The sequence below is a fragment of the Festucalex cinctus genome, chromosome 10, assembly GCF_051991245.1.
Source record: "Festucalex cinctus isolate MCC-2025b chromosome 10, RoL_Fcin_1.0, whole genome shotgun sequence".
Classification (NCBI taxonomy): Eukaryota; Metazoa; Chordata; class Actinopteri; order Syngnathiformes; family Syngnathidae; genus Festucalex; species Festucalex cinctus.
Window position 1 is genome coordinate 24,599,645 of NC_135420.1, and position 20,126 is coordinate 24,619,770.

Genomic DNA, 20,126 nt, shown 5'->3' on the forward strand with positions numbered 1-20,126 from the left:
AGTTAACCTTTGACGATCGCCATTCGGAAACTCACTCCCGTGTGCAGCTCAAAATCCCAGCTGCAAATTGGTTAATTATTGCCTTTATTATATCTTAGAATAGATTTTGTGTACCGCATTTCAGGGGAGCCAAATGCAATTAGCAATAGTTCCTAGTGGTGCTCAAAATGTTGAGTAGCTATATTAGGAGCTACTCAACAAGGTGCAGTTAGTGTCAATGAAGTTGTAAAAACAGAGTACCATACCTAGAAATGTAATAAAATGGCTAATAGGAAAGTAACAATTGGTACATGCCAGGCTCAAAAGACCTCCAGTTCATTTCTTCACAAATTATCTGTAAGCCATTTAGTTTTAAAGGTAAATGTATATATTTTTATAATATCAAAGTGTTTTGGGAGTTTTGGGGGTCTATTTAGATTTAAATGATTAATATAGACAATAATAATGTACAGTGATCCCCCACTATATACAATACAATCAATTGGACACCAGAGGGCAATAGAAGACACCTATCTAAAAATACCCTAAGCAGGAAGTGGAAAAATGTGGACAAACCAGTAATTCAGCAAAAGCCAAATACATTCTGTGTGCGTCACAGCATGACGAAGCTAACGCACAAGTGTGATAGAAAGCAAACTTTCAAAAGAGGAACTTCACAGGGGAGGAAGTGTGAGCATGACACTCGAAAGTGAAAATGAACTACAGTACTCTACTTCTGGTCAATTCAGGACAGTACAGGCACGCGTACCGTGTGAAACGATGGTAACATTTGAATGGACCAATTCAGTAGGAAATTTGGTGTAATGCCGCTTACACTAGACTTGTGAGCGAAACTCGTGCAGAATGTTGCATTACAAGTTATAATGTACATCCAACTTCCCTTTTTGTCTAATTTACAGTACATAATCTCATAAATATATTCCACCCCAATGAACAATTTTCAAAGTCTATCAGAGAAACTAGGTTTACCTGAAGTCCCAGGTGGACAGTTGCACAGGTAGGCATTGACCAGGTCGATACAGCGTCCTCGGTTCTGACAAGGATTGCTGTGGCACTCCTGCACTTGGATGTTACAGATGGAACCGACGTACCCTGGGTGGCATTCGCAGGAGAAGGTGGCAATGCCATCCTTACACACGCCGTGGTGGCATGGCTCCGGCTGGCAGTCGTTGACGTTCTCTTCGCAAAGAAGACCCGTAAAGCCTAGTTGGGGGAAAGAGGGTGGTTACATTGGACTTAATTTATTCTGCTTTTAGGTTATTAAGCTAAGGTCAGTCAATCCTACAATCCTACCTTCAGCACATTCGCAGTCGTAACTGTTGGGTCGATCGATACACTTGGCTCCATTAAAACAGGGTGTACTCGAACATTCGTCGATGTCTATCTGGCACGTTTCACCACTGAAGCCTGAAATCACGACAAAAACAGATGGATTCAAGTACAGTACATACTTTTAAAATAATTTCACAGAATGCGTAGAAACTTGCCACAAGCTTCAAGTGTACCAACCTGCTGGGCACTCGCAGACAAAGCGGCTGACCTGGTCCAGACATTTTCCCTGGTTGAGACAGGGGGAGCTGAGACACTCATTCACCTCGATCTCACAGTGAGTGCCCTCAAATCCTGCATGAAGCCAGAAATAGAAAGGATTCACTTACTGCATTGCAGGTGAGCAGTTTTCTTTAACCCAGCACTCAACACATTAACGTTACCAAAAGTTCTGTAATATTTGTGATATTAATGCTGCTTTGTTTGTAAAATACAGCTCTACAAGCCCATTTCTGAGATTCCATGAAGCGTACCAGGCATGCAGATGCAAGTGTAGTCGCCGATGCGATCCAAGCATGTGCCGTCATTCTGACAGGGGTTTGACGCGCACTCGTTGACATCCTGTTCGCAGCGTGGCCCGGCGTAACCCCTCACGCAGTTGCACGTGAAGGAGCCATCTGTGTTGATGCATTGGCCGCCGTGCTCGCAAGGGTTGCTTCCTGAGTATGAAGAGGATGGAAGGGGTCATTGTCGCACAAGAGGAAAGGTACATTAAGTTATAACCTGTTCCATCAAATGGTATTTATTCAGAACAGTCTATTTCCTTCATTTTGTAGCATTTCTCTATTGCTTTTATTAAGTGTATGACTATAGTAGATTTTTTCTGTCCAATCAGATTTCAGCTATGTGTTGCCTTGTCAATCTATTCTGCCCACAGCCTTCAGAATAAGTCATGCTGTAAAGCAACTCAGAAATTCACTAAATAGCAGATATTTGGGGCAGAATTAATCTTATTATTTACAAAACCATGTCTAATGTAAAATATTGCTTTGACAACTTTTTTTTTATGTCATCTTGGTACAAAAGAACTATTTTCAAGTAAGTTCATCCTCTGATTGGTTGTTAAAAGAAAACCAAGTTCGACTAGAAAAATATATCTGAAGCAATCTGCACGCATTAATACATTTAAGATTCAGCACATCTGGTGAGTATAAAGTGTTCTATTAGCATTTTTAATTTCTTTTGCCATGTTATTAAATAAATATACCACCACTGTTTTGTATATAACATCTTTCTCACCGATGATGCACTCGTTTCTATCAACGTTGCAGGTGCTGCCGAAGTAACCTGGCGGACAGTTACAGTTGAACATGCCACTCATGGGGTTGGTGTCGCACTGCGATCCCTCCCTGCAAGGGTTGCTGATGCAGGCGTCGTCTATGTGACAAAGTAAACCTGAAGACAAAAAAAAAAAATGTGGAAAAAGGAAGATTTGAGCAGACATGTCCCCAAAGCATACATGAGCTACACTCAAAAGTCTAAAAATATCGATGTCACGTTTACATCATCATTATCATTATCTACAGGCTGAATATGCCAAGCTAGTCAGCTGTGTTGTGATCACGAGTCAGATTCCATTGAAGCGCGGCTACTGCCTCTGCCTGAGGGTAGTAGGCAGCAAGGCAGCAGAATTATAAAACCATCTATATTTGGAAAATATGATTTCTAGTTAGACCTGTTCCACAGATTGCAGTCGCCACAGCCGAATAATCTTCTGAAGGCAAAATCCTTACGTCATTTTTCACTCGAAATATATTATGAATTTTTCTTATGACTGGTAACTACCTCATATAGTGGTCCTCGTCACCCAATGAAGGGTAGCTCTCTATCTCTTCATTTCATATCATTTTGTCCACCAACTCTAACACAGCAGCACTTTCTCTTTCAAATAGCCACCTAGTTTCCACCTGAGACAACTATTTGAAGTGTAGCGTTTATTTATTCAAATGGAAGACACGCCCGGTAGTTTTTTAGACTGGCTCACCCGTTTTTCCATGTGGACAGAGGCAGATGAAAGAGGCGACGCGATCGATGCACGTGGAGCCTTGTGTGCAGGCGGCGGTGGCGCAGTCGTCGATGTTTTCCGAGCAGTCGGGCCCGCTCCAGCCGTTGACGCACACGCAGACGTAGCCACCGGCTAGGTTGTTGCAAGTACCGCCGTTCTGGCAAGTGTTGGGCTGTAGGCGACATTCATCCACATCCTCTGTGCAGTGCTGACCTGTGAAGGGGGCAGTAAGGTACAGAAAAATGTTTTAGTAGAAGCAAAACAAAGTGAATTGAGCGAGATGAATGAAGAGCCCGCAAACGGCAGCCATTACCACCAGTGCGCAAAATACCACAGCAGCATACAAACACAGACAGCTGCACATCAAACGCATTAATTCAGTCTTACCCGTCCACTCTGGAGGGCACTGACAGTTGTAGGTGTTGACGCCATCCATACAGGTGCCACCGTTTTCGCACTGATGACCTGGGCAGTCGTCAATGTTGTTCTCGCAGTTGGTCCCATTGAATCCTGCCACCACAATGAGCAGAAGAAATATATTTTAACCCAACCATGTTAACAAACATTAGTCCATTTGCAATCAAATGAATTGTAGTGCAACATAAATGTAACATGACAGTTAAATATGACACACAATCAACAATCAGAATGTTAGGAATTAACGTCCTTATTGCACCTATGCCTGGCAGTATAGCATTTTTTTGTGAATTCATTAAGTTATAAATTTCTGGTTTCCAGATTAAAGCCGATAATTTTTCTCTTCCCCATGTGTGTTGGAATGACACAGAGGGGTTAAATAGAGGCTGCGATGCCGCTTATGTAGACAAACGTCTTGTGTACGTAAGAATTATGACATGCCCTGATAGTGTAGAAATAGCATCAGCATGTTTGTTTGTGGCGTCTACATGCAAACTGTAGCAGAGTGTAGCAGAGTGACAGGGCAGTGTGTTTAATACAAAACAGCCAGGAGGACCTGACTGTTTGTGTCTCAAACACTGCAATGAAACATTGTCTCTCACTCAGCTGCTGCAGACAAGACGGCAGAAAAAAAAAAAGTTAACCACATCCAAAAGTGGCTGAAGAACGCTCTCTGTATTTAAGAAGTACAGTAAAAAAAAAAAAAAAAAAAACTAGTAAAAGTTGAACTACTGATTCCGGTTCTTACTAGAGAAGGGTAGAGCAGCCAAAAAATGTAATCAATTAATATTAGTTATTTTAAATATGACTCAAGTAAAAGCCAAAAGTGGTGAGTAACGTTTTATTTGCTTTAACAATTACAGCATAGAGGTCGAATTGACAAAAATAAAAATAAATGTGTAAAGTTAACTTCAAAAAATTGTCTTAAATTTACTTTTCTTTGTTTCTTGTGAATTGAAATCAGGGCTAGGAAAAAAAAATCTATGCTAATTCGGCTATATCAGCCACAAAAATAGTGAACGTGGAGATGGGAACCCAAGAATGTTTACGCTTGACTACAAGACAACCGGTCGGCGCGCACTACAATGGGTAAATAGTTTTTGAGACTACCAAAGTAATCTATGGAATAATCGATAGGATAATCAATTAGAAAAAGATTTAGATGTTCTTTTTCAAAGTCTCTAAGGTCACCATAGATTGCGCTGTCAGAAAAATATTCAACTAAAATATACAGTAACAAAGTAGTTGTAATTTATGACGCTTCTCATCAGCTCGTTGCACATTCAAAATGAAAATGAGTTACAATGCATTTCGTGCATTACCTGGAAGACAGTGGCATGAGTAGCTGGTTTCAGAATTCTGATGGCAAGTGCCTCCGTTCAGACACGGCGAAGGTGAGCAAGGAACGTACGAGCTCTCGCAGTGTCGACCCGTGAATCCGGCTCCGCAGATACATCTGTGGAAGTAAAGCCTGATCAGTGGCAAGAAACACTTGGGGTGTTTTTAAAATATATTAATATTTTTAATTGATTGAAGTTGGTGATGAACATCAACATAGATTCTCACTTGTAGGAGCCAGGGGTGTTGACGCACACTCCTTCATTCTGACATTTTGAGGGGGAGGCGACGCATTCGTTGGTGTCATTGAGGCAGCGGAGACCCGTGTAGCCAGGTGGGCAGGAACATACGTAATTGCCACCTGGCAGAGCGCGGCATGATCCGCCATGGGCACAGGGGCTTGACAGGCAACTGTCCTCATGCTCACATCGTTGCCCTAAGAATGGGGATGGAAGGAGAAGACACAGATCATTATCTCTCTAGAAAAACATTGCCATCATTTCCTCATTCAGAAAATCAATTTTCCTCATTGAAATTAATTGAAATCCTGTTAACACGCATTGCAGCATGTTTGTAATGACAGAAAATTGATTTTGCTATATATTTGCAAATGTACAGTAATTTACATCATGAACTCTCTTCAGCATTTCGGTGACAGAGACTCTACCCGCTTCACTTTTGGCCACAGGTACATACTAAATCTGTATTAAAAAAAAAATTTCTCTCTCTTTTAAACAAAAGTAACTTCATTCAGGTCGACGAAAAACAAACAAAAAGTCTACTGACCCTGCAGAAACCTGAGACAACAAACTGAGAAGGCTTTCTCTCACCTGCCCATCCTCGGGCGCAGTTGCAAACGTATTTGTCGAGGGACAGCAAGGTACATGTGCCTTTGTTGGCGCACGGGTTGTTGGGGTAGCACGTGGAGTTCTGCGGAATGTGGCAGTGCTCTCCAATGAAGCCGAGCGGGCAGACGCACGTGGCGCTGCCCGGTACAGGTACGCCGGCAAGCATGCTCACGGAGCAGTTCCCGCCGTTCATGCAGAAGCCGGGATGGCAGGGGTCCTTATGGTGGCAGTATTCACCCAGGAAGCCTGGCGCGCATCTGTGCAGGGATCCAAACAACAAAGTATGTTAATAATCACGTCACAAAGCAGGAAGGACAGAATGGCTGTGGTGAGTTGCATGTGGTCATGATGCGTCAAAACTGATACATCTGCAAACCAAATAACACAATACAGTAAAGTAATTGGGGGGTCGTATACCTAAATAAACGATGGAATAATCAAAAGAATAACAGATTCGAAAAGATTTCTTTGCGACAGTCCTAGAGATAATGACAAACTCATGTAAAAAAAAAGCCATTGTCTGTTAGGAAATTATGATTTTACCATCAAAGTACTTGCTGAGACTTGTTTTGTTTTTTTATATAGTTTGTGGTGTCACAATGACAAAAAATAATAGCGTGAAAGCCCAAAGCTGTGCTTGACATGTCTTTTTACCAAAAAAAAAAAAAAAAAAAAAAAAAAAAAAAAAAAAAAAAAAAAAAGTCTATACTTGTTGTTGCTCCGGTTCGAGTCCAGGCTCGGACCTTCCTGGGTGGAGTTTGCATGTTCTCCCCGTGCCCGCGTGGGTCTTCTCCGGGTACTCCGGTCTTCTCCCACATTCCAAAGACATGCATGGCAGGTTAATTGGGCGCTCCGAATTGTCCCTAGGGTGTGCGTGTGAGTGTGGATGGTTGTTCGTCTCTGTGTGCCCTGCGATTGGTTGGCAACCAGTCCAGGATGTCCCCTGCCTGCTGCCCAGAGCCAGCTGAGATGGGCGCCAGCAGCCGCCGCGACCCTTGTGAGGAATAAGCGGTCAAGAAAATGGATGGATGGATGGATGGATACTTGTTGTTGTCACTGTTGTTTTTGGTGAAACCAACCCATGTTTTACTGCTTATTACTAAAGAATGGAAAAAGCTAGAAACATCATAAAAAAAAAAAAGTCAAATCTTTCTTTTGGTAGGTTAGGTACTACATTCTGTGGGTCAAAAAAGATAAACCGGAATGCTCTTAAAATTTCTGGAAACTCCCTTCCCCAGGTATGAAATGGACTAACTTTAAAGACAAATTACTGTGGTGATATGATAAACGAGACAAAGGGGAAGTTGATCTTGCTGTAAAAGGTTAAACTAAGGTCAGTCATGATGAAGAAGAAGTTCAAAAGCAGAAGGATGTGAGGTAGCGTCAGCTGGAAGTTATTGTCAGAAGCTTGCCAGAAATGATCACTGGCAAAAAGGTTTCTTTTTCAGACAAGAAAAATAACGCTGTGATCTACCCAAATGTTTGTTAAGTCGCTCATCTGGATTGAAGCTGCACAAAACCACAAACAGCCACTCCTGCTTAAGCCACTCCCAAAACGCCACCCTCCCGTTTCTCCCATCCAAACCATTCCAGTTGAAGAAGCCTGTGTTTTAAGCGTAATATACGCAAGTAGCCGTCTAGATCCTGCGCTCAAATGTTTACCACATCACATAATGGGAGACTACGCCACTATGACCAGTGTAGCTTTTTTGGTTTAAAATATTTCACTGTGGGCACTGCAACGTCGCACATACTGTATAACTGAAGGGGGGGGACACCACTCTATGTATGATTTTGCTCCATTTTACTATTTTTTTTTCTGCCGACGAGAAAGGAAAATACAATATTACACAACACAAAACGTCCGCAGAGGATCACAGAGTCAATGTTCCCTTTGAAACTTTCTATTCCGCACACCACTTCTCCCTGGGTGACAAGAGCTTGCCAAGTGTATCAATTTTGTCACAAGTGAATTTACATCAGTTTATACGTGTGCCTGCATTATTGTTGTCTGTGCAGGCACGCCGCAGACACACTGTCTTGGGACTGTGGGTGATTGAGCAAACTTCCACCTACAATAGGCCTCTGCAAGCCTGCCTCCCAGGACAGGCTCAGGTAACATAATTGGAGAGCCCATATTACAACGTACACCATAGTGGCTTTCACAAAAGCTGGCCTGTAACGTGTCAAAACTGAGGCACGATGAGGGCTACAGGTATGGAATGTTTTTAGAACCGCGTATCCTTACCAGTTATTGGGTATATTAATTAAGAAATACAATAAAACAGTTTACATATTTATAGAGATTTAGAGGAATAAAGTGCAGCATCTGTTTCCTACCATGTTAAATCATTGTTAATAATTATTGAGATAAATTCTTATTATTAACATTAACAATTCAAGGTAATTTAGCAAATTTGCTCTTTCAGAAGTGTATATGAAACTGTGTAGCCCTTCGCACTCATCGGTCCCCAAGTAGTAGCTCTCACTTTCAAAAAGGTTGATGTCGAGTTGGCTGGCTGTCAACTAGTTAGCCAGTCTGCGTTTCGGAATGAGATGCGCTTATAACATCTTTGGGGCTTTTTTCACTAAAGGTTTGCGTCGCCTTTTCACCGCGCTAACCGGTAAAAACGGAGCGATCCGGGAGCGCCTAATTCACTAAACACGCGCAGATGGGGAAATCTGTCACTAAGTGCGCGGCCAACCAGATTGCGCCATGGTGTAAATTAGGTAATTTGCATACATTTGACGCAAAATATGCCCATCCCAATGCAAATAAAACTCATTGATATGCAGCATCTAATTCACTAACGCCAGCGCAAACAGCCACACCGAGTTTGCGTGACGCAAATAACGTTTTTGGAAACCATGTATTAACCTGCCGCACCTCGATCTCCGGGATCGTATAGTGCATGCCATTTGGAGCACAACATGCACGGCTGATCACACAGAGAGGAGAGAAAGAGGGAGAGAAAGAGGGAGAGAGAGAGAGAGAGAGAGAGAGAGAGGGAAATGTTCACAAACTTTGGGATCTCGAGAGATTTTACGCAAGTTGTCCTCAACCCCGTTTGATTAGATATGCACACCTAACATCTTGACCATCCTCTTGTTTCTATCTGCAGGAGAGCAACACACCCATACCCTCCCACTCCAACATACACAGGGTCCCTCCCGAATCTAAACAAAAACACAGCCCGGTCAGGACATCGTAACAAGCTGTCGCTCTAAGAATAAGGAATGCTCATTTTTGTTCAGCCAGTATAATCTTTCCACCCATTCTCGCAGAGTAATGACAGGGCCCTCTGCCCTGTGACAAACATCACATTAGTGGACTCTCACGTGTCGCCATGCCCACACCAATGCTTGGTTTGCATTACAAATTGTTGACTTCTAAAATTATTGGAAATAGGAGATACTCAGTAAGTGGCAAGTTAGCAATTATGGTAAAAAGGTTAAATAATCACTTTATTGACAAGTAACAATTGTGTGACTTTAAAAGGTTCTGAGTAGTACTGTAGTGCCATTTAGATAAACATCAAGAATTATTCTGCCTTTAGCTTGCTAATAGCTTCAAGAGTACTTACTCCAATTTTAATCATGCCTTTTTTTTCCCCCCATTATCCTCGCGCGGTTCTGTATCTTAAACTCATTCCTAAATTAAATTTTAGCTCACAACACAAAACAAGCCAATCCAATATGATTAATTTTGTCTTGATGCAACAGAAACATAATGGAGACCACAAAATGGCTGCAAGCAAAAGAGACGTTGCTGCTTCCATCATTGCTAATTTGCTGTGTAAAGAACAAATTAATGACATACTGTACATGATTAGTTAGTTTTACCCTACTGATGATGTGTTGCCGCGATAGTAATCCTTTGGATTGTAAGTTAAGAGGTTAATTTATGCTACTGATGCTATATATGGCACAACTCCTCCAGGCATGATGAATAATCGATTATTTGTCCGTTTTCTCCAAAAAAAATAAACACCGAGATGCTTCTTTCTGGTATCCTTTCCACTCACAGAATGCCCTACATCAGTCTCTTTTAAATATCACTCATGGCAGCAGTGGCCAACGTAACTACAGCAAAAACTAAAACTTGATTTCAAAAGTAAAAATTTCAAAGCGTTGCTGAAGGGACGTTAGCTTTTCTTCCACTATTGTATTCAATCGCTGCCGTCCACCCTGTGTTGCCAGAACCCGAAAAAGCCAAAGCGTCAGACAACGATAACACCCTGTCCTTCGGGTTCCAGTGGCAGACAGAGTGCTTTCTTTATTCGCCTCGAGAAGTATCGCTCCGGCCCGTGGCAAACAGACAAGGCTGTGCATGATTCGTATTATTGTCAGGGAGTGGTGTCTCACCGGGGAGGAAGTATTCTGTCAATGGATTCGACATATGGCGCATTACTCAACATTGTCATACACAACTCAACAGCACAGGCAAGATTGTCGACAAATAAACGCAACAAATTGAACGAAACTGCAGTCGACTGGGTTCGTGTGACCGTCTCGTCTATAGGACTCTTTGTCCTGCTCCGTGACGGCTTTTTTCCCCCCTCCTTCATCTTTTCTCGATCCTCCTCTTCCAGCTTTCTGCAGCCCTTCCTTACCTCTCCTCCACCTCGCAGTTCGAGCCCACTCAAGGTGTCAGGTTTCTACAGCTGGTTCACATTAGCGCCCCCATCTTGCACACACGCACACACACTCCTCCCTTCTCTCAGCACTGCTTCTCCCTCCTCTACCTCATGCTGACCTCAGCCTGTACCGGCTGGCCGTGCATGGGGCTTCAATGAGCAGAGAGGGTTAGGTTGAATCTCGCAAATAACATCTCTCACACTAGTTTCTTTGCTAATCCATATACCAGGCTCCTTGCATATTCCCCTTGTGTCTCACCCACTTTCAATTCTGCCAATTCGCACCCCCGTCCACTAGTTCCCCAAAGTTCAAGTCTCAACTGCAGACCTTCCAACCCCTAATCTAGTCTCAAAGAAGCCTAATAACTCCATCATGCTTTGCCCCCTGCGGCAATCACAGGGAAGCAGTATGCGTGAGTGCAAGTGTGTGTAGAGATCGACTCACATTTCATACCATGAATGCGTCTCTGCCTTGATTAAAGCCTGTTTAATGTACCGTGGCCCTGCGTGTACATGTTTGGACGTCAAAACTCAAGTGCATAATACATTACTAGCTTTATCGAATGCCTCCACATGGACAAAATGGTTGCTTTGGTGCTGGGGGCAAAATAGAGCAAACCTGTAGCTTTGCAGCATGCAGTTAGCTAGCTAGATATGCCCATACCCGGAATATGTATCTTCTCTGGATGCCACAATTTATAACAGCTTGTTGTTATTTAAATTTCCGGGTAAGTAGGTGATGCCAATGACGAGCTTGCCGCCCATATGCCGGCTGAGACAAACCCCAAAAGCCTGTTAGCTCACAAGCTAGCTCACAAGCTAGCTGGTGGCAAGCGACCAGTGGGACATATTCCAGTCATCAGAGGCCTTAAGTAGATATATTTTCATAACTCAAACAAGTAAGGATGTATTAGCATAACATACTTGATGCTAGACAAAGGAGCACCTAATTTTTTAGCGGGATGTGCTTTCACACATTCAGCGGCCGCATCATTTGATAGCGGAGACAAAGACTTGATTTTTCAAGATTTTGAAGTCTCGTTTTATATAACTGCAGAATTGTCTTTATCAAAAATTGGCAGGGTTGTTAACACAAATTTACAAGGCATATTATTTATTGTAACTTTATTTGGACTTTAAACAAGCTAAGCCCTTACTAAGGAGCTGGAAATTTTATGCATATGTAAAATAAATACCAAGAATGAAGTAAGAAAAAACCAAGACAGCGTCACAGAAAATCAAAACTAACCAGAATTAGACTGGAAAAAAAAAAAAAAGTCTTCAGAGAAGGCAGGAAGTTGAGCAGTCTTACTTAAAAAAAAAAAAGAAAGAAAAAAGAAAAAAAGCCCCAGAGTGGCGAGAATAAGAAGTCAAAATAGGGTGGAGACCACAGTGGGCTCGTGTGGTAAAATCTCAAACTTTTTTTAGTGACATGGTTAAAAAAGAATCATCTAAGAAACTGTGGTAGACGGCATAAGACCTCAGCATGGTGTTTAGTCATTATCTTGTCCTTGTGGTTATAATGAGGCCTAACTATAGACATTCAAACTTTACGAACAGTCATTATCTTACTTCAAATTTTCAGTTAAAAAAAAAAATGTTTAAGAAAACCAGTGTTATTCACATTAGCTGTGTCTGCTTTGTGCTGACATTAAGGAGCATGACTTTTGTGCTTCTTGATGTATGTCACTCTTTTGTATTGCCAAAATGTTTTCTGTTGGACTTCAACAGATGCGGGTTTGAAATGAGCACTTGGTGCTTAAAAGGCGTGTGCAAAGCTTTGGACGACTATTTCTACTGTATTAAAAGTAACAATACAAAACTGAAACGCTACACAGAGTTACGTTTGGCCCACTTTGTCATCATCGGTGAGTGACAGGAAAAAACTGTCAGTGGGGGCTGGTTGTTACATTCCCCACTGTTTTGTAACTCTTCTTACTTGTCTCATAGCAGCCTGATATGAACTGACTCGTTAGCATTTTAGAACTTGTGTGTTTGTTTGTTTAGTGAGCGAGTGTTTAAAATGCCATAGACCAGACACCAGGAAAAAAAACAAGAGTAGCCTATTTTTAGAAAATTAAATAATGTACTTTGGTTTTGGAAAGATGTGGCAGGAAGCTGATAACTATGAAGGTACTGTATTTTTAGCCAAAATGGTGTGTGAATTTGCTCATGGTTCCAAGGAAGCCCCAATTTACCAGAGAGCGATCCACACCCTAGACAAAGAAACATTTATCACTGTGGTTCCACTTTTAACCACATCTAGTAGGTTCGGGGAGAGCCACAGGTCTTCCAGAGAGTTACAAACTCAGACATTGCAATTTAGTGATTTTACATTTATCTTCCAACACAGTAATTAATGTAACAATACTGTGTAATAAGTAGGAATTGAACCAATTGACGACGTGATGAATGGACTTTGCATCAATATTAAAACATTGCAGGTGGACTAATTGTTAATGAAGTGTTTTTGGTGTCTCACCTCATTCAGCTGAAATAGGGTCAATAGAAAAAAAGACAAAACGTGTCAATAGTTTGATTAGAAACATTTAAGTTGGCCTCATTTCTCGAGAATCAATAGATGTTATGCTTCACTGAAGAAGGATGCCCTTCGGCCATGCTGGTAAGTTTGTGTACACATTCATTGTGGCCTATTATACGGTCTAGTCCGCTCATCATTTTTAAATTGCATTACTCATAACTGCTAGACATTTCAAATATAGTTGGGGGGAAAAGATGTTACAACAGTAGTTAGCATTTGACAGGTATTAAAGCCTGTTCTTTTGTCGGTGCGTTGGCACGAGCACCAACCCTAATGGGCATGGCTGTCGGCAGCGACACGTCCATAATACTGAAATCAATTACAATTAGCATTTGAACATAAATACAGGGAGTCGTAGTGTTGATGGTGGTGTGCAACAGTAGTATGTGTTTGGTAACTCTAGCAAGATAACAGATGTTTTGATTTCGTGAAAATTCAATATTATCTGCAGAAGGCCGGTTGAGGCTCCAGTTATACAAAAACTAGCATAGCATGAGTTAGTTATGTGTTGGATGAGTATAACATACATCGCTCTGATAATGCCAAACGGGTGAGTCTCTTAAAATGACCAAAGGCTACGAGAAAAGATGTAAGTGCACGGATAATGAGGCTAGTTTAGTTGTGTCCTGGGGCATCTCAACCTCAAACGGAGGGAATCGGCCATTGATGAATGAGTGACAGTCTGATGAAAGCGGCGTAGCAAGAGGCTAATTATAGTCCATCTGCACAGTGCTTGCCTGAACTCTCCCTCCCCCATTCCCTTCACTTGTTGCTCTCTCTCATCAGTAAAAATTTGTGCTCTGGGGTAGTTCTTCTCAGATTACCTGAAAAGAGACATCCTCTTTTCTTTTGGCCCTTTCTCTTCCTCTGTCTGGCCCACGGGCACATTCTGCCTGTCAGATCAAACAGGCAGCAGGTCTACACAACACATTCTCTTTTTTTTTTTCTTCTTTTTTTTTGCTGTAACCTGACTGTGAGAGAGCAACCTTGGGGGAATGGAAAGATGCACTGTGTAGGAGGTAAAGTTCATCTGTTTCAATCATCAGCTCACTATATGAGGGAATTTAAATTTGGACATAACTGAGGTTTGGTAAGTCAACAGCACATTAAGAAATTTAGATGACATTGCCACCAGAGTACCACAATGTGCCTGGCCTTCCTCGCAGCATGGCACTGTACGTTGGAGTCAGACAGTCCTCCTGCAAACATCTCCGATGGTTCAAAAAGCCTCTTAACTGGAACCCGTAAGAGGGGGCATATAACTCCTATTCGGATTCCTGTACAGTTGAGTTGTTTTTTTTCTTTTTTTCAAAAGTCACTCAGCTTGCCTTACCTCCCTGATTTGCTCCAGGGTTGTTTGTAAAGTAAATTTCCTACGTGATAACCTAAACGCTAAAGATTTGAGTGTTATTGAGTCATTGTTATTCCACTTTAGTCCTGGAGGTGTCAGTTCAGTTGCTGAAGAAAACTGAATACTTATGCTAAGAATAATGCTAACAATTAAGAAAACATTCCAACAAACAACGGTGCCACTCTCCCTCTGTACACTTTGTGACTAATAAGCTCCTGTACACGACACATACCTTTTTCTTCACACCCAGACTGATGGCTTGCAGTGACACTGGTTGGGCAGCTTCCCTAAACCCTGCCATAAAAGGCAGGCCAGCAAGTTTTCCTATCCACTTTTGCTCTTTATGATAACATTCTTGCTGTCTAAAATGTGATCTGTGAGCTCCGTAAGCATGGCGAGTAGTTTAAGTTCAGGATTTAAATGATTAAAAAAAAACAAAAAACAAAAAACAAAAAAGATGTTTGCATAGGAGTAGCATAGGTCTGTTTTTTTCAGGTTGCATACTATAGATGCCTCTGGGGGTTATACTAAAAGTCATCACATGTAAGGATTGACTGAGGAATCTCTCTGCAAGTTTGGAACTCCTGTTTTGTTACCAGCGTTGTATTTAAAAGAATAATACGTACTGGAATTGCCATGATAGACCAGTGCTTGGATTGTTAACCAAAAAAAAAAAAAAACAACAAACAAAAAAAAACAGCTCAGTGACTAGTGGTAGAGTGTCCGCCCTGAGACTGGGAGGTCGTGGTTTCAATCCCAGGCCAGGTCATACCAAAGAAGACTATAAAAAAATGGGACCGATTTGCGTCCCTGCTTGACACTCAGCATTACGGGTTGGAATTAGGGGGTTAGATCACCAAATGATCCCCGAGCGCAAGCCCCTGCTGCTGCTCACCGCACCCTCAGTGGATGGGTCAAATGAGGAGAACGAATTTCATCCCACTTAGATGGGCGTGACAATCGGTGGTACTTGAACCTTTGACCGACTTTCCATAGTGGATGTTATGTTACTTCAGACAAAACGTTCAACCAAACCATCACATTTTGTACAGCAAAACTCTGATAGCTTTTTAGCTTTTATAATGTAAACGCCATAGACACAAGGAAAATGAAAATAGAGTCATTACACTAATTTAACACATTGAGAGCATATGACAATAGTCATTTGCATGCGTAACTTGTCATGTCCTGTCTTTCTGAGTACAGTACTTTCAATGGAATTTTTTCCTTGTCTCCACAGTTCCTTTCGGGATCGCTGAAGGACTGAGTGTCTTTGCCATACCTGCTGGCAATTCATTCTCACAACGTAGCATTACCTTGCCTTTGCCTCTCTGTTTTGCTTTTCACCATATTTTATTTGCCACATTCCCGCCAGAGGTACGGTTAGTTTGGTTTGCATGTAAGTAAAGTACTTCTGTTATTTTCAGTTTTCTGCACTTCTACCTTGTCTACTTTCTTTCCGTCACGGTTTTTCGTTCTCTGTATTAACATTCGGATCAATAAAACCTCCCTGATTGCTCATCGTTTGTGGAGTATGCTTAATGATCCATCCACCGGCCGTTTGCCAACCCTTACAAATATTTCCTCTACTCTGTGGGAAAAACAACTACTATAACGGCAAAACTCGGTACAATCCATTACTATATAAATAAAGATGACTTGACTTGACTACACTGAAGGCACGCAACTCTACATTATGACTTATATACTGTACAATCCATTAATAACAGTTGGTTAAGAATTGAGAAAAATGAACATCGGTATAGTGGATGTTCACTATACACCTAAAATTATCCCAGCTTTAATAGATTGCAGTTCGTCCAGTCTGATCCCAAAAGTGATCCATGTGACATAATCACGCTTGCCTGGGCCAAAAAGCTGGAGTGACTGTTTACTTACAAGCGACTGCCTTAATTCACTGAAGTGACAAGGAAATAGAAAATTTGATTTGGTTAACAATGAGCCCTTTGAGCAGCAGCTCAGGGAAGACGGGACAGAAACGGGCTAGTGTGCGTAAGGGTGTGTATACTTATTCGATGTCTATGTACAGATAGAAGCAAAAAACTCGACTAATGAGTTAATCAGTAAAACAGTAGGCAGTCACTTTGTCAGCTGACTCTTCCAAACTGAAAGAGCCCTCTCTGTGTGGCTCCTTTTTTATCGTTTTGATCATCATCGAATAAAACAAGGAGCCACTGTTCACAAGAGTAAGTGGAAACGAAGCAATTTCAAGTCCTCTTCTGGCATCAGCTGAAAACCTTCTGATTCCAGTTAATCCTCAATAAACCACTGGACATTCAGGATGACCTTTAACATGTCACCTGATATGTTGCTGTTACTTTGGCTTCAACGTGCAAGATAGATACAGTGTGCAAAACAGTCAAGCCATCAGTGATGTACTGCATTTAGTTGGGACAGAGCATGTGAGAGAGGGGCCTGGAAGGGTCTGAGCAAATCAATGTTGTTTAATATCCACCATGACCACCACCCAGGAATGTGCCATTTTGTCAGTTTGTCGCAAGATTTATTGGCAGTCGGTTGATAATCAAACGGTGATCACAGATGAGCTCCTTCGTCTTTGAGATTAAAAACAAGACATAAGAAATAAAAGTCGATGATGGACTTTGCTGATCACCTTGGCCCTAGGACAGGGATCTCACAAGCCACCAGATAAACACACAGAAGAATGAGACTCACTATCTGACCTTCATGAAGACAGAAAGAATGTCAAACAGTGAATATAAGATATGTGGCTTGCTCCGTCTCCCCTTTTACAAGAGCCGCTACTCGCATTCCCAAAGGTGTGGGAACCAAAACTCAGGGTGATTCACACTACACCTGATGAAATATGTTCGCCGGCACAGTAATTACATTTGCTCAGTTTTAATTAGAAAAGTGTCAGAAAGCCGTAACTCAATGGGGACCATTAAGTCAAGCACAGAATCGTGAACTGTATATTGGTGGAAAGCTGAAATAAAAAATATGCTACTAGTTTGCTGTCGACAGAAGGGCAATGCGACATCAACTGTGTGAAGTTGGGCTACATTTTGTGGGGACGTGTACCAGAACTTTCAGCCTGAGATGATCTCATCTCCCATCTACAATCATCCCAAATATATACATACGGTACAACTACAATGAACCACTTACTACCTTTGGTAGTAAAAGACAAACTACAGTGTGGTTCTAATGTAACTAAAGTTCTAAATAAACTTGACTGATTACATTTGTTCATTTCATTGACTTGAAATCACCTGGGGAAAAAAAATAGTGGAAAATAAAATACTGGCAATGCCAAAATCTATTAAATCGGCAGTAACACAAATTAAAATAACATTCAAGGTACTAAATAAAATGTTGGAGGGGGAAATGTGTGTATTGGTATTGTTCCCAGTAGCGGTGCACTTTCTCACACAAAGCAGTCCATTATTCTCCGCTCTGTCTGAGCGAAACCTCATGGTGTGTTGAGGATCGATATAAAAGCCTTATTGCTCTACTGGATTTCCCATCCAACACCAAAAGAGTCCCGGGCTTACCTGCAGTATCCGGTCCCATTGCTTAAGGTCTGACAGGTAGCGTTGTTAACACACGGTGCTTTGTCATCCACACACTGAAGAGCTGCAAGAGACAAACACACAAGTTAGAAGACAAATCCTGAATTTTGTCAGACTGATGAATTGTTCCGAGAAATTAGGTGAAATATTGAAAAACATCCTCTCTTGCATTATTAATAAAGTTGGTATACTGTAATTCCATTTATTGAACACTTGCTAGCTTTAGGATCTCATATAATGCAAAATGCCATTAACCGAACAACAGAAATTAGCATAGATGTTACATTCTACACTTTTACTATTACCGCCCTCAACCATATTCTGAGCTACTGTATAGAATTTTTATCTGCTCTGTGAGAACAATGAAGATCAGAAACGTTTATTTATTTGCATTTTTATATTTTAAAATGGATGCAACAGGACATGGCTTCTATCAATTTCCAGTTAGCTGTATCACGGAACATCCCCTTTAGCCCAACACATTGCTCTTCCTTCTCCTGGCACGAGATAAACCAGTGTGATAGCCTCCTATTTAACGTGGTAAGGTTGGCCTCAGATTAGCGAACGGTCACAGGGCTGCCGGATGGGCTGGCAGACAGAAATGAGCCTTGAGGAAAGAAAACAAAAGCCCGACTATCTCCCTGCCAATGAAACACTCATAGCCACACACACCGGCCATTGTATGGGCACCGGGCCACAGCTCAAGTGGTCTTTGCAGACACCCAAGTGGCACATGCAAAACCAAAGAGACATTCAGTGTTCCAGGCCTTTATTAATCAATGCAACATGGCTGCCAAATGAAGAAAGACACTGTAGGGCGAGTCAGATTGAGTGCAACTGTGATGAATCATATTTCGTTAGCCTTCGCATCACTGCCTTAGTCGTTTTGGAATGATTTCAGACAACAAGAAACAATTCAATCAATTCAGGACTCTCCATTGTCCATCGTACTTGTATGAAATCTGGCTGCTTTTGTCAAGATTGTGCAAAAATATATTTTCCCCAATTATATTTAATTTCCTATAAAAAACAACAACCATCAGTACATTAGTTTATTCCAGTTCATTACCATGCAGTTTCCAAGTCTGAAGATTCCTGGAATTTTGCAATCATCCGTCCATTTCCAGTCTTAATTGTCAAAGTATAAATAATTTAACATTTTGACAAAGCTGAGACAGGGTCAGCTGATTTCAAGGAAACGCCAACAAGATCAGTAAAGTCATAGTGATACAGGAAGGACGCTGAGCAGTGGTGATACTTCCTGTGCCGGCAATTAATCACAGGGTCACTTAAGTTCAAGAATCTCTGTGACTAGGAGCAGACGTGATAGGATTTGTATTGGTGGATGTCAGAACGTGTGCACAGCTCATTCTCAAATGGTGACTAATGACTTCAAGACCTTCGTCTGCCAGCATAGTCCATTAGACACGGGGATGCCTGTACATAAAGCAACGTGAAATTCATAATCCTAGCGTGCACACATGCTAACATGCACACACGCAGCTATAGCAGTACAGTCCACTGGGAACACTAAACTATTTTAGACATGACTTATGTGGACAGAATACTTTGGGTTGGTCCATACTTGGTGGAACAGTTGACATACATGTGAGCTACATTTGGTAGCAGTTACCATTACATGTGTAGTACAGAAAGGCCTGTTGCACCCATGCCAACTGATTTTAACAAGGCTAATCAACACATTGTTCATTGAAATCTGTATGCAAGCTGTGTTGTTGATGACGGAGACGTGTATAGATTAGCAGTGATTTTCAGTACATGAATGTATCAAAAATGGATTTACAGTCCTACTGTTTCCAAGAGTTCATCCTATGCTTGTATAGTCATTTAAAATGACAGTAAAACGTTCAAGTTTACATTCAAGTTTAAGAAAGTTTGACAAATTCTAAACGTGAATGTAAAAATGCCATATTGGTCTGGCCCTAGTAATTATTTTATGTGCAAATCAGCAACAAAATATAGCGCATGTGAGCCTATCAGATGTTCCGAGGCTGACCTCACACTCTCCGCACTCGCCGATGCTTTGCGGATCCCCACAGAGATTCAAGATGGAGGCTCAAGGAGGGGAGGGAGAGAGCGGACTA

General features: G+C 41.6%; 1 protein-coding gene across 2 annotated transcripts in view; it reads right to left on the reverse strand.

Moving 5' to 3' along the window:
- The window catches only part of notch2 (notch receptor 2), a 42,161-nt gene that overhangs the window by 14,888 nt on the left and 7,147 nt on the right, over positions 1-20,126 (reverse strand). For both annotated transcript variants that reach the window (XM_077533953.1, XM_077533954.1), the window contains exons 2-12: positions 18,004-18,085; positions 5,920-6,194; positions 5,318-5,525; positions 5,074-5,207; positions 3,722-3,844; positions 3,314-3,547; positions 2,569-2,724; positions 1,803-1,988; positions 1,510-1,623; positions 1,294-1,407; positions 970-1,203 (exon numbers count right to left, since the gene is read on the reverse strand). In XM_077533953.1, the coding sequence (XP_077390079.1) occupies positions 970-1,203; positions 1,294-1,407; positions 1,510-1,623; positions 1,803-1,988; positions 2,569-2,724; positions 3,314-3,547; positions 3,722-3,844; positions 5,074-5,207; positions 5,318-5,525; positions 5,920-6,194; positions 18,004-18,085 (1,860 nt within the window). The remainder of the gene's footprint in view (positions 1-969; positions 1,204-1,293; positions 1,408-1,509; positions 1,624-1,802; positions 1,989-2,568; positions 2,725-3,313; positions 3,548-3,721; positions 3,845-5,073; positions 5,208-5,317; positions 5,526-5,919; positions 6,195-18,003; positions 18,086-20,126) is intronic.